At 43.5% G+C, this 13,193-nt stretch overlaps 1 protein-coding gene across 5 annotated transcripts in view; it reads right to left on the bottom strand.

Annotated features, from left to right (window-relative positions):
• macf1b (microtubule actin crosslinking factor 1b) overlaps positions 1-13,193 on the bottom strand; it is a 39,510-nt gene that overhangs the window by 20,109 nt on the left and 6,208 nt on the right. Inside the window, exons 1-8 of one of the 5 annotated variants that reach the window (XM_034874505.1) lie at positions 5,849-6,174; positions 4,222-4,367; positions 1,997-2,733; positions 1,731-1,787; positions 1,459-1,614; positions 470-636; positions 201-360; positions 4-88 (exon numbers count right to left, since the gene is read on the bottom strand). In XM_034874505.1, coding sequence (XP_034730396.1) covers positions 4-88; positions 201-360; positions 470-636; positions 1,459-1,614; positions 1,731-1,787; positions 1,997-2,653 — 1,282 coding nt within the window. In that variant the 5' untranslated portion in view covers positions 2,654-2,733; positions 4,222-4,367; positions 5,849-6,174. Of the gene's footprint in view, positions 1-3; positions 89-200; positions 361-469; positions 637-1,458; positions 1,615-1,730; positions 1,788-1,996; positions 2,734-4,221; positions 4,368-5,633; positions 6,175-13,193 lie in introns of those variants that run through there. The other 4 variants (XM_034874507.1, XM_034874506.1, XM_034874508.1 and 1 more) reach the window with 4 other exon arrangements.

The following is a 13,193-nucleotide window of genomic DNA, read 5'->3' as shown; positions in this document are numbered from 1 at the left end:
TACCTGAAATTGCTTCCATCAGCTCATGTCCTGACTTTTGAATTTTCCCTAGCTGAGACGTTTTGACTTGAATCTCTTCAACAACGGCCTGAAAGAAAGTGAAACACGTCAAAGTTATAATTCTCCACTCAAACCGCATAATGCACATTTACTATAGGCTCCTGTACATGCAGTTGAATCATACATGGTAGATTTCCAACCTTGGCCCTATCTGTAGCCTCTGATAGATGCAGCATCACTCTCTCTGCATTGCGTAGTTCAGCAAGGGTCTGTTCCACAGATATGAGCCACTGCTGCAAGCTGTCTACTCCTTCCTGGAAGAGCTGGGCCCTGGGCAGAATGAGCTCCAGACTGGCTCTCCTACCAACAACACAATGCCAATTGATTGTTACCATCGGTGAGTAAAAATGATATCATGCAGTAAGCTTTGCCAAATGTAAGTTGGGCATTGCCATTAAAGGTAGCTGACCTTTGCTCTGCCCCAAGCTGCAAGGCCTCCCACTTCTGTTTGAGAGTGGAGAGCTTGACCTTTTCCTGCTCCCCTTCCTGTCCTGGATGGGCCTCTGAAAGCCGAGGGCCCTCATAAAACAAGGAGTCCATACTACGCCTTCGGTCTGTTAGGAGGCGCTGCAGGAGCTGTAAAACAAACGAATACACTCAGGTAAAACCATACTTCAAATGAAAAAGCTTTTTTATAAATTGAGGAGTCTAAAAAAATTACATTTTTGACACATCTTCCAAAGCCCTCATAACCACTCTTCTGTATTAAATCAAATCTGTTTTTATCATGTGTGGCATGTGGTAAATCACAAGATGGGCAGTTCAGTCCCGGCCTCCTCTGGCCATATGTCGAAGAGTCTTTGAGTTACACATTGAGCCCCAAGTTGCTCTCCGGGTGCTGTATGTGTATGTATCCTAATGCTTAGGATGGGTTAACTGCTGAGATTTATTCTCACTACATTATATTGGATTTTATGTGACAAATAAGAATAACGTTTTTTTTTTTATAACTACAAAACACCGTATATTTGATACAGTTATGTTTCAATTTCAGAAAAATCACATTGCTTCCAGTAAGAAATAATATTAATCAAAGCCCCATTCTTGTTTGTTTTTTTCTGCTTTTGGATCAGTGTGGAGGAAGCCCTGTCTCATGTGTCAAGCTGACATTGTCAAGAGGGAGGCAGGTTTCACCTCACCCAAAGAGCTCACAGTGGGTGTGATTACAGCTGAAAGGTGCCCCAGGAAATGTTCACAAAGACTTACTGGAGCTCATTGTGACTATGAATGCCACCCATTCACTATTGAATAGCACAGAATGTATGTTGTTAAGGAAGCAGTTGAGCATTTTCATGACCTCAGCACACCTTTCTATAGGTCAACCCTTCAGGTGTATTCCCACTACTAAAGTTCTCCATATGTTTTTTTTTTGGAACAACAATATTGGTGATAACAGACCTTTTGTTCTTGGAGCTGTGCTTTCGCCACTTTGACCTCTGAGGAAGGAGGTTTCTGATGGGCTGTGAGCTCCTCTATCTCACTGACCCATGTGAGCAAAGCCTCCAGGTTTTGGAGAAATGTCTCAGAATCTGTAGCCAAGGCAGATCTTGTTCCCTTGAGAAAGATCATGAAAAACTATTAGCTAAAGTACAAATTAATGAAAAGGATGTCAACAGAGGTGAAAAATGCCAAGTTTTACTGCAACACAAGGAGAAACAAGTTAAAGGTACCCTCCATCTATCCAGGCTGGAATCCTGGTCTGAGCTTGAGTGTCCATCACTTTGGAGCTGCAAATTAAAGTAGTGTTGTTTTATAAAAGTCACTGTTTAAAAAAAACACCCACCACGATGTTATAGAGACAAGAAAGACACACTTTTACAGAGTCTAGATGGGAATAGTTACAAATAAATAATTTTATGTTCAGATGAGAAGAGGAAAGGATGAAATGGAGGACAGTTGAGATTTGTCGTATTTGAAAGTTGGTGTTTTTATCAACCTCTGCGAGTTCCTCGGCGACCCCGTTCAGGACTCTTACAGTTCTGGTGACTATGGGGTCCCCTCCTTTATCTCCAGACGGATACTCGGTAACTTCCACAATTTCGGTTACAGTAGTTTCCGTCACCTCCGTCACCTCTGTAACCTCACGGGATCCCAGAGTCTTCCAGGACCAGGGGCTTCCTTCTCTGGAGTCTCTCCTCTGGAAGCTAGCCCTCCTCTCTGCTGCGCTCATGTCCGGGTGAGCCAAGGGGGATCTGGTAAACTCTGGAGGCACTGATCTCCTTGTTAGTGTCCCATTTCGAGATGTTTTTATTGGGGAAGGGCTGTTGTGCCAGGCATTCTCCAGAGTACTAGTGCTCCTGATTGTGGATGCAGGAGAGCTGCGGAGGGGTTTATCCGAAATGGGAGTATACGCTCCCTCCTCCCTCTTTTGATCAATTTCCTGTGCCTCCTTGTCTCTCTCCAGCTCTCGTTCCTTGTTTGCATCCTCGCTTGCTTTATTGTGGACGGCAACTTCTGGTTTGGCCTCCCCATGTTGCTCCGAGGGCTGCCAATCTCTTCGTCGTTGGTAGCACTCCTTCAGGAAATCCTCGTCTGACCTCACATGCTTGGACTTCTGGCCCAGGCAGCTGGGCCGGCTGATAAGGTTACCCATGATCCTTCAGCCCCAAGGCTAGTGAGGTAATAGGTGAGGTAAGGCACCTCGGCCATACATGCGGAAGATCCTTCAGCTACCTAAAATAAGACAAGGGGGCTCTGGGTCATCATGCAATGAACAAATGCTCATAGTGTAAATCAACATAAAAATTATACCACTGCTTTTTGTAGTTTTTTTTATCTATTGCTTGCCACATCTTATATTGTTTTTCACATATTTTATTGGCAACATTTTTACGTGATATTGCCCTTTTCTTGGCAATGAAAAACCAGCAGGAACTACAGCCGATATACTTGGCCTGGATATTCCCCATCCTTTTGTTTTCCTTTAGACCACATATACACATGCTCCCCATCTATCTCACACCACCCACTGAAATATTCTAGGCTTAGAAATCAATGTGACAGGCTTGTCGAGGATCCCACTGTTGAGCCTGGCACGCTGTACCAGTGGCAAACAGCCAGCTTCTCTCTATCTCGGTCTGGACCAGCGCTGGGAAACCCGTTAAGGATCTGATCAAATATGACAGCCATAAAAAGGCAGACATCGCCTCATTTCTCAGGGGTGATAATAAGAAGGGGTGAATTGGGGGCGACCCCTAGCTCACCCAGTAAGAGCTCGCGCCCCAAGCCGGCTGAGTCCTTTGCAGCGGTCCGGGTCCGAGTCCGACGTGAAACCCTTTGCTGCGTGTTATCCCCCATCTCTCTCCCAGCTTTCATGTCTATCCAATGTCTATATCTAATATAGGGGAAAAAGGCCCCAAAAATTATCTAAAAAAATGTAAAGGGGGGGGGGGGGGGACTGGCATGGGGGCAGTGGACGATAGTTAGGAAAAACTGATGGTGTTTAATGGAGAAAAGCTCAAAAACACGCAATTTCATAGTGATTACCAAGTGGAGCTTGTAGGATACAGGGCGTTCCTCTCACTACTACGTGACTGAATGACACTTTTGAATCCAACCATGATGTCATCAGCATATTGTTTGACCAAAATGAATAGATTACTAAAAAGAGTCATTGGCAGTGACAGTTTCAATCTGTGTCAGCCCGTCTGCTTCCCCCTCAGCTCAGTGCCTTCATTGTTTTGACAGAAGGGTTAAAGGTGAATGCAATTATCTTGCTCTAGAGGAGCTGAGGTGAGCCCATCAGGAGATCACAGGGAGGGTTCCTGTCGAGGCCGGGTCCTCCTTCTGAGGCGGGGTTGGACTTCTCCATTCAGAATCATACAGGTCACCTCAGGTCATGCTAAAGATCTGTGGGGGGGTGGTCAATATGGGTCGACAAAGAGCAAATTGGGATGTTGCATGGGTACAGTAGGCAATTAGAATTATGCTTAACATGCAGCTCTCCCATACACACAAAGCCACACAGCCTCCAAGTAGATTTTTTGCATTGTGCTACTGTCAAGATCCACCCCATGTTTGAATCTAATCTCATTTGTGCGTCTCCCGAACATGAATCTCCTTATAATAAAGATACATCCCAGCTTTTACCTAAATGAGAATCTTCAAAATGACCTAGTTGTATATGATGGCTCCATGTGCATTAGTCTAGTAATTACCTACATCATGCATGTCTCTGCAGAGCAGATGATGCAGTCAGTGGATCCACAGGGGAGAACACAGTCGGATCAGAGAGTGGTACCCAGACAAAGCCCCAGCCTCACGATCAATGATTACCCAGTTAGCTCAGATCACTGCCCAGCGGTCTCCTGAGGAGGGCAGAGAGAGTGTCTGTGGCCGTGTTTATATGGGTTAACAATTCAAGAGAGAGAGGGTGTGCCGCGTCCGGTTACTGCAGCGCATGTGTGGTCGTTTCCTAAACTACACAGTTGCCTGTACAGTGATCCTGCTGCAACGTATGTGAGGATATGCTAAGTAGTCTTATTAAAGTGTACGTAAATGACTACCATAGATATGGTATAAACATAAATATGTAAACACATTGTTTTTCTATGTCTACTAAACTGGGCAACACGCTGAAATGCAACATACTTTTTTATATAAGGCATTCGAATCAGTTTGTAGCCATCACATGTGATGATTTACTGTAATAATACCATGGCATCCATTATTCTATAATCATGGCAAACCAGAGAAAACCTCTCAAAAGGCCTTACGCCAGCATATGATATTCACTTTACTTTCTAGCATTATGATACTAGAAGGAGAACCAGGGAACCAGAGAACCACTCCACCATTTAACTCATATTGCAAGTGACCTGCCCATCCCATTACTTAACCTATTTTCCAATGGCCCTTAGTTCAGACAGCGCTTTCTTTGATGATTTATGATACATGGCAGCAGTAAATTTCCTGATGAATTTGATTACAAACATAGTCTAGCGGCTTTGCAATGCAAACAAAATATGAAAGAAAATAAACCCAATATTATCATTTTCAGATAGTTCACTTTTACATTTCATGTCTAATTCTTATCTAAATCTCAATATGGGAGATGTGTATGTGCATGTAGTGAAAGCATCACTTTACATATAAAAATAGTACACAAAAAATCAGATTGTTCCATTTACATGATACAAGACGCGCTGTATGGTTGTATTTGTAATTAGTAGCAGAACAATAATCATCAATCACAATAGCAGAGCCCTATAATATTGTGTGACTGCTATGTGTCTGCCTCTGTTAAGGGAGGTCCTGGAGTAGTAATCATGGTAGTGGTCCCTAATGAAGGATGGCAGCTGTGCATTCACCCATGAGACTCATAACATTTTAAGGTGGATATAGTACAAGATCACTCGATATTTCAAAGACTTCTAAAAAACATGCAACCCAAAGCTACTGTAAATAATCTAACGTTGCTATGGCTTTGGCAAAATTAATAGTTATTGAAAATTACCATTTCGACTGAGATATGTTAAAATGTTGATCATTATTCTACATCCTTTCATGAAATCCAGGCAGCTATGATACTGTTTACAAAGAACAAACTGTTCAATTGAATAAAATATACTTACATCAGAATGATCCATTCACTCTGATGTCGTCACTGTTGGAATATTTCACTGCCTGCCACACTTTGGTTAGAATAAGTGAAGGAAATCACGCACTCACAACTGGTCTAATGTCACATGGCTACCTCAATGACAAAGTCTAAAACCAAACTCTTTGTGAGCCAATCCTGGGTTCGTGGCAGTTTTGGCGGTTTGAAGCTTACGTTAACCACACTTACCCTAAAGCACAGTTGAACCAAACAGCCCGAGTAAAGGAATCCAGCCAGTCCTCAATCACCATTCAAAAAGGAGTGAGACAAAAAAAAATCCAGCTTTGTTTGAGCATCCTTTGAATGGCCTCCCGGCTCCAACATCCCAAACATGAACACTCCTCACACACATATGCACATGCATACTCTGTCCAATGCAACCTCAATCCAGTGCACTCGTTCACACACAAACACACTTTCTAAACACACTCACACATGCCCTGATAACTCATGCTTTTCCGTTGCCCACAGACACAGGCAAACAATGTCCTCCTCTCCCCTCACAGTGCACCCCTCCCCTCACTTCACTTCTCCTCCCACCAGCTCTGCTCCTCTCCCTTTCTTCTTTGTTGTGGGAGCTGTGATAGAGGAATTCCTTCCTTGTTAACGCCGCCGATGGGATAGTGCGCCCAGATGGAGACAATGTATTCCAACGGCTCAGTTGAACTCCCACAGTTCCCAGCCAAGTGCAGTTTTCACATTGAGGTCAGATTGAGCCGGTTTCGCCAACAGCGTCGCTGCCTCTGCTGCTCAGGTTGCTCCTGTACCAGGCAGCGAGGCGGCAAAGTGCCCCCTTTACCTTCTCCAGGCTTTTTCTCTCACTCTCTCCCCCTTCTCATCCAACAAAGCCCCTCCTCTGGGTCTGACTGTGGCTCAGAAACTCCATGCTGCTTCTGCTTGAAAAATGGAATGGGTGGGGGGGGCAAAAATAAGGAGAGTTTTCTAAAGACCCCTCGGCCGCCCTCGGAACATTCACATGTTAAGTGACAGCTGCCTCAGTCCATTCCCTCTCTGGATGGCGAGGGAGAGAAGTGCAGGCTACAAAAGAAGGGACCCACACCCACCCTCTCACACATTCACCCCCAACCCCATTGCAGTCCCCCCTTCCCCATTCAGAGTCAGTACAGCAGTCTCCACAGCAGCAACAAAGACGACTAATTACTGTAAAACATCTCAGATTACTTTGCAACTCAGTTCCAGCCATTGCAAACCCAGCCCATACACAAAGAGGCTGGAAGCAAACACAAAAATACAGCAATGGGAAGATAATAGAGAGTCTTTTCTCTGCTTTTGGCATGGGAAAGCAAAGGAAGGACCCCTATGGAGAAATCCTATCATGCCCTATTTCAATAAGTCACAATATGTTCCTCAAAATTCAGAACACCAAGCATACTGCATGCAAACACCATGAGAGCAACATTCACTGGTGTACACTAGTTTAAGTACATCAGAAATAGCTCTCTGGAAATGATGTAGCGTGCAGGTGCACCAAAACCCAACACACAGCCTACATACAGGTGATTGTGTCACAAAGAGTCTTAATGCCCCAAATGCTCCCCTCTTTAGTCATTTCCTTCTGTCTTTCTCCAGCCAACCAAACAATCGACGAATTGAGTGATCCACCAACTGCGTGCATCTTTGTACGGTACGCACACCCACACACTCTCTCATACAGTCCCACCAATAAACACACACACACACACACACACACACACACACACACACACACACACACACACACACACACACACACACACAGACACATGCATGCATTTACCCACCACTCAGCCACCTGTCTAATCCATGAAGTCACTTAAAGGAGTTAAAGGAGAACACATCTGAATGAGCATACCATGGACCCTTTAATAAAAAAATCACATCCACGTGTAGTTAATATTTTTATGCTATATCGTTTCACAGCAAATACATCCCGTGCCTCTCAGAAGTGCAGTCAGAAACGATATCTTCTATGAGTAGGAGATATGTTCATGTGCCTTTCTGATCACATTTCCCTGTGCAATGTGTAGTATATCACCTCAATATATAATCAATACCACTCGCTCCAGTGTAAAGTGCCCTCTGTTTTACATGTAAATGTGAGTGGAATGTCTTTGAACCTGTCAATGCAAACTTGGTTTATTCAGCAAAAGATGTGTGCACAGTCCTGATTTAATCAGTTTGGGCCACAGGATCATGAGGTAACCATTAACAAAGACTTGAGTCCAGTATATTCTGCAGGAGCACCATGCAGGGTGTGAGCCTTTCAGAAAACAACACATATTTTAGTTGAATTAACTTTTGTTGGTAAAGACTGTTGAATTTGGAGGGTTGCTGGTTCAGTACAGCCATGCTAGTTCTTAGGCAGAGTGGTGATCTGAGCTAAATGCTAACATGCAGATCTTAAGCCATGATATTTACCATGTTCACCATCTTAGTTTAGTCTATAGTTAGCAAGCTAACTTTTGTTATTTATAGTGCTGTACATTTGTATCTATTCTAAAAATGTCCCTTGATTTCTTTTTGTTCCATTAATTTTTGTCATTTTAATGCTCTTATCAACATGGAAAAGGGGATCAGCTTGCTTTGTGCAAGTGTGTTTTGTTTTTATTGAAAAAAACATTGGCAAATAATATTCAATTCAATTTCAATTCAATTTTATTTATATAGCGCTAAATCACAACAACAGTTATCTCATTGCGCTTTCCATACAGAGCGTACTCTGTGATGTTATTTACAGAAACCCAACAATTCCCACGAAGTGCAAGCACTAGGCGACAGAGGCAAGGAAAAACTTCCTTTAAGAGCCAGAAACCTCGAGCAGAACCATGGCTCAGGTTGGGGGGGGGGGTCATCTGACTCAACCAGTTGGGGCTGAGAGAAAGAGACAGACAGACAGACAGACAGAGAGAGAGACACAGACAGAGGGACAGACAGAGAGAGACATGGAGAATTGTAGCAGAGGGTGTAGAGCAGGAACATGGAAGCAGCAGGTGACTCCAACCACAGATCCAGACTCCACAGCTCCAGAGCCAGAAACACCTAACTGTAGTGTTCAATTTGACACATTCTCACTTAGAGCAAATATTCTCTCACACAATGTAACACTGTCCATCAATAAAAGAGTGAAAACAATACTTTTTTTTTTGGGGGGGGGGGGGGGGGGGGGGGGGGGGATTGGCATCAGCTGTGTGCTTGGCAATCAAGTGGTATTTCAGACTGGACGTGCTGTGATGATAGCTCAGTTCACAATGACAAAAAACACAGATCACTTCGGTCTTGTCAATGGAACCATTTGGCAACTTTTAAAAAGTAAACTTTCCATCCAGAATCTTATTGGCGTCCATTTCCGCGTCTCACGCTCCACTCAAAACGTAACGTTACAACTCTTTGGCCAACTCGTAAGCCCAAACAAGTGCGTGCGCCGTGCCTGTCATGTTTTCAGTCTAGCTAGATCTGGTGTGGTGTTGTAGTTTTTATGCACTAATTATTTAGCATCAAACACAACGTGCAGCTGATGGGACTGTCATTTGATATGCATTGTACTCAACTGCATTGGGTCATAAACCAAGGTATTGTGGAAATTCAACTTTAGGCCCAAAGTCATTAGAACATTTTCATGAGGGACCTTGCATATCTCTAGTAAAATTATTCATCCTCTGGGGACCACCATTGTATGAACAAAGTTTTATTGACAACCCATGTAATCGTTATTTAAATATTTCTGTCTGGATCATAAATCCTACCCCAGAACCACGTTGCTATTGTTGCAAAGCAATCATATAACGAGGCACTTTTTCTTAGTCTGTTGAAAGTGGATGTGATGAGGCTCAGCTCTGATTAGACAAAGTTAAGATTTCAATAACTACATGTGGGTGTTGAGAACATTTCATACCAGTGGTCACACAGAGCGCCCGACTAATATTGAAAACAACTGTTGACTATCAATATTACCTAGTTCCAGTCTTTTTAATTTAATTTAATTTAACTGTAGTGTCCCTACTCATTCAATAACACTCAAAACCTCAGTGAATGGGCACTAAGGATAATGCTGGTGGTGAAATTAGGCTGTTCATTTTGCTTTGAAGCTGATTCAGGTTGTCATTACTGTCAACCTTTTTTTTTTTTTTTTAGCCCTGCCCTCCTCCAGCCCTAATTCATGCAAGTAGTGATAAGAAAGATGAATAAAATGACAACGCCTGTCACTGTGGCCGAAGAGAGAGAGATTGGGTGAATTAAATAGAATGACCCGTGTGGGGTCAAGTTATTTAACCCCTGAGTACTGTAGTGCTGATGTAAGAGTTCCCAGCTCCCCCTTTGATTATGCTACAAAAGAGATCCTGTATCTCACAACCTTGGAGAAGTACAGCAGGCAAGCAGGCATACATTATGAACCCTGCTAGCTGAAAAGAAACTGCTCAGACCGTTAAACTGTACAAAACGCACACACTCACTCACACATAGCTGTTGCTTTGGGTCACTTGGAGAGCTAATGTGTTTAGCTGTTTAATGAGCAAGTAAGGCCCACATTCCCCGACCCCCCTTTCTTTATCTGAAAGGAGCTGGCAGTGATGAGGCACTACTTTTTCCAGGAAGACATTGTTTTCAAACCATGACACCTGATCCCAGCTTTCAGCATCATCCAGTCCCCTCTGTACTAATTAAATGATTTTGGCAAAAATCTCTCCTCTCCATTTCTAGGTTAGGTGCACATGGAGCCTTGCACACAGTTTTTAAAAAGAAGAGCTGATGTGGTTAAAGAGCAGCTGGAACGCCGAGCCACGCGGTGATGCAATAAACTGCTACTGGCTGCAAGAAAGAAAGCTCATCTTGTCGTCAGCAGCCCTCATCATCCTGAAGTGAGTTTCCAAAATTAATGTAATTCCAAATTAGCGTCCAAGTGGATCCTACACTTGATCATGGATCCCTTGTGTTATAGGGACTGAGGGAAAAAAATGATGAATTTACAGGCTTGTTTTCCCCCTCCTGTGCTTTCTCAACCTCTCTGCTGCCTTCAAATTGAATGGCTCCTCTACAGAACATGGTAATTAGCCCTCTTCATGAGAAATGAAAAAAAGAGGTGTTCCCTCTTAAGGGTCAAACCAGAAGCACCATTCAGCATGCACACTGTCATTTATCACCTACAGAGGTTGCTTCCAAGAAAAGCGGATGAAAGGCTGAAGGGCTTCCCTGCTGGGTCTCCTGGACCCTGCTGGGCTGCCTGGATGCTGGAGATCACAGCCATGTGCAAGACAAGATTTAGCTACTTTGGGATAGAAGAAGTCCACATTTTCCGTTGAGCACAGGAAAAACAGGGGCAATAAAGGAAGAGGCCCCACATAGCCATTAACCCTGATAAAGTGTGTGAATTAAAGAATTTCTTATTGGAGAGATTACTTTAAGTGCTATGAGATGGAAGTCAATTTGACCCGCCAAGGTAGTGGGAAACTCAACTGGATACAACATTTAACTCAGCTTTGTAGAATAAATAAGCATTATTCATTCGTCTTGTAAGTGATTCACAGCAAGGGGAAACAAGCCCCACTTTTTTGTCCTTAAGGTTATGACAGTGTCAGAGAGCAGGGATTGTGTTTGCTGGCTGTCAGAAACAGAAATGAGAGGGTAATAGGCTGGGACCCCCCCTCCCCTTCCTGGGGCCTGATTATAATGTTTGTGTACAAGTCGTGTTTAGGATGCAGCATCTGCCACGGGGCCAGGGAAACCAGAAACCTCAACAGAGAGCCTTTATCCAGAAGAGCCTCGCCAGAAGCAGAAAAATATTTTGACCTTAACCTTAAGGGAAGAGATGTCATTTTGACTTTGCATTGTCATAATATTGTAACACAATGCAAAGATAAATTTAAAATTGCTGTCAAAAGACATCCTAATTTCCCCTATTACTCACATGTGTAAGGATTTGATGCGTATAATACTTCCTGTCTCTGGTTAACACCACTAAGCTCAGCGCAGCGGGTAATGCAACACATTCTTTGGCATTTGTTAGTGACGCACAAAGTCTCCTGCAGCAGCTAGCCCTTTGGTGTCAACTTTAGATTTGCTTGTCTGGGACTCTTGGCGTCACTTTATGACGCTCTGGGTCAGCGTCAGTTTTTCAGAACGTAAGTTAAACTGACATGCGGCACAAGAACGAGACAGTTAGAGTCAGGAAAAGATTTTGGGTGAGGTCACAAAATGTACGTTTAGGTGACACGCGGAACAAGAGCGAGACACGACACCCGGTCCTTTGTGTGAAAGTCCTGTGTTGTTTGGCCCATCCACCAGCCCAACCAAGGTCCGTACACACATTTTTTGGTCTTTCACTCTACTCGCTACCGCTGTCGTCTTTATACCACGTTAACTCACAGTGCCACAGTCGAGCTGCTGTTATGCCCGCTGCGTTCCATACAGACACTAAAGGGTGATTTTTTTTTTGGCGTATCTGACGGTGAGAGCCCATGACTAAGCATCAGTATTTTACGAGTTGGTAGTGATAACCGGATGCGTAGTGCATTGGTTGTGGCTCTAGGAAATCAATGCTATTTGTCACCCTTCACGTCTGTCTGTGGGTTTTACAAATAGTGACCAGGTGATTTCATGTGACTTTGTCTGAGAAAAACAGCTGAATAAAATTGTATGTAGCTGTTTTGAAGTTTTTGATGGTATCACACAATAATCCTTAAGTTAGTCCTTTGTTAAATAAATCCCTAAAGGGCAACGCCTTATGCTAAGGAAGATCGTGTGATACGACTGAAAGCTTCAGAGCAGCTGCTGAATAGACCTTGTGGAATCGCTACTGTGTAATCTAAAGTGCAATCTAGGTATCTTGATCTGATGTAGTATATTTTAATTTGTTTGTATTAGCTAACTTCAAAGTTTTTTGAGCACATTATTTAAACCCACAAATTCAGTGAATTAGATTTGTTCTTTGAGTTCTTGGTCTATCAACAATCTCTTTTTATATTTAGGCTTTCCTAGTCCGTAAGGTGTATGCCAGTGTTTATGGGAAAAAACTGTTTAAGATGTGCCAGTGCATGCCTTGTGTTAAGGAGCAGGTGTGTCTCTCTCCTGTGTATTGTAGGTCTGTATGTGGGGGGCTGCTGAGGGGGGCCCTTATTCATCTAGCTAACTAACGAGTCCCTCAGGCCCAGACTTAAACCAGCAGAGCAGCAGACTAACAGCATTACCATGACAAAGGTCTGTGGTCGGATGCAGTATGATAAAGGCATGGCAGAGGTAAAAAAGACACCCACTTACTTTACACACTCATCGGGGGTCATCATCGGGGCGCTTTCTTGACGTGATAAGTCATGCCTGTGCATCTCACACGTCAGTCCCCATGGAGACATTGGCTTAACATGGTCAACCCGTTCTCACTCCGAACGCGTAAAATATGGATGTTTGGAAAGTGGATGTCCGCGTCCGATTCGGCAAAAAAGTCGCCCTTCGGCGTGTGTAGAACATTGGCATTAAAGGAACTGCTCTAAGCTGGTTTAAGTCTTATTTATCAGATCGATCTCAGTTTGTTCATGTTAACGAT

The sequence above is a fragment of the Etheostoma cragini genome, chromosome 6, assembly GCF_013103735.1.
Source record: "Etheostoma cragini isolate CJK2018 chromosome 6, CSU_Ecrag_1.0, whole genome shotgun sequence".
Taxonomy (NCBI): domain Eukaryota; kingdom Metazoa; phylum Chordata; class Actinopteri; order Perciformes; family Percidae; genus Etheostoma; species Etheostoma cragini.
The sequence above is the reverse complement of the archived record's forward strand: the minus strand, read 5'-3'. Positions and strand labels throughout refer to the sequence as shown.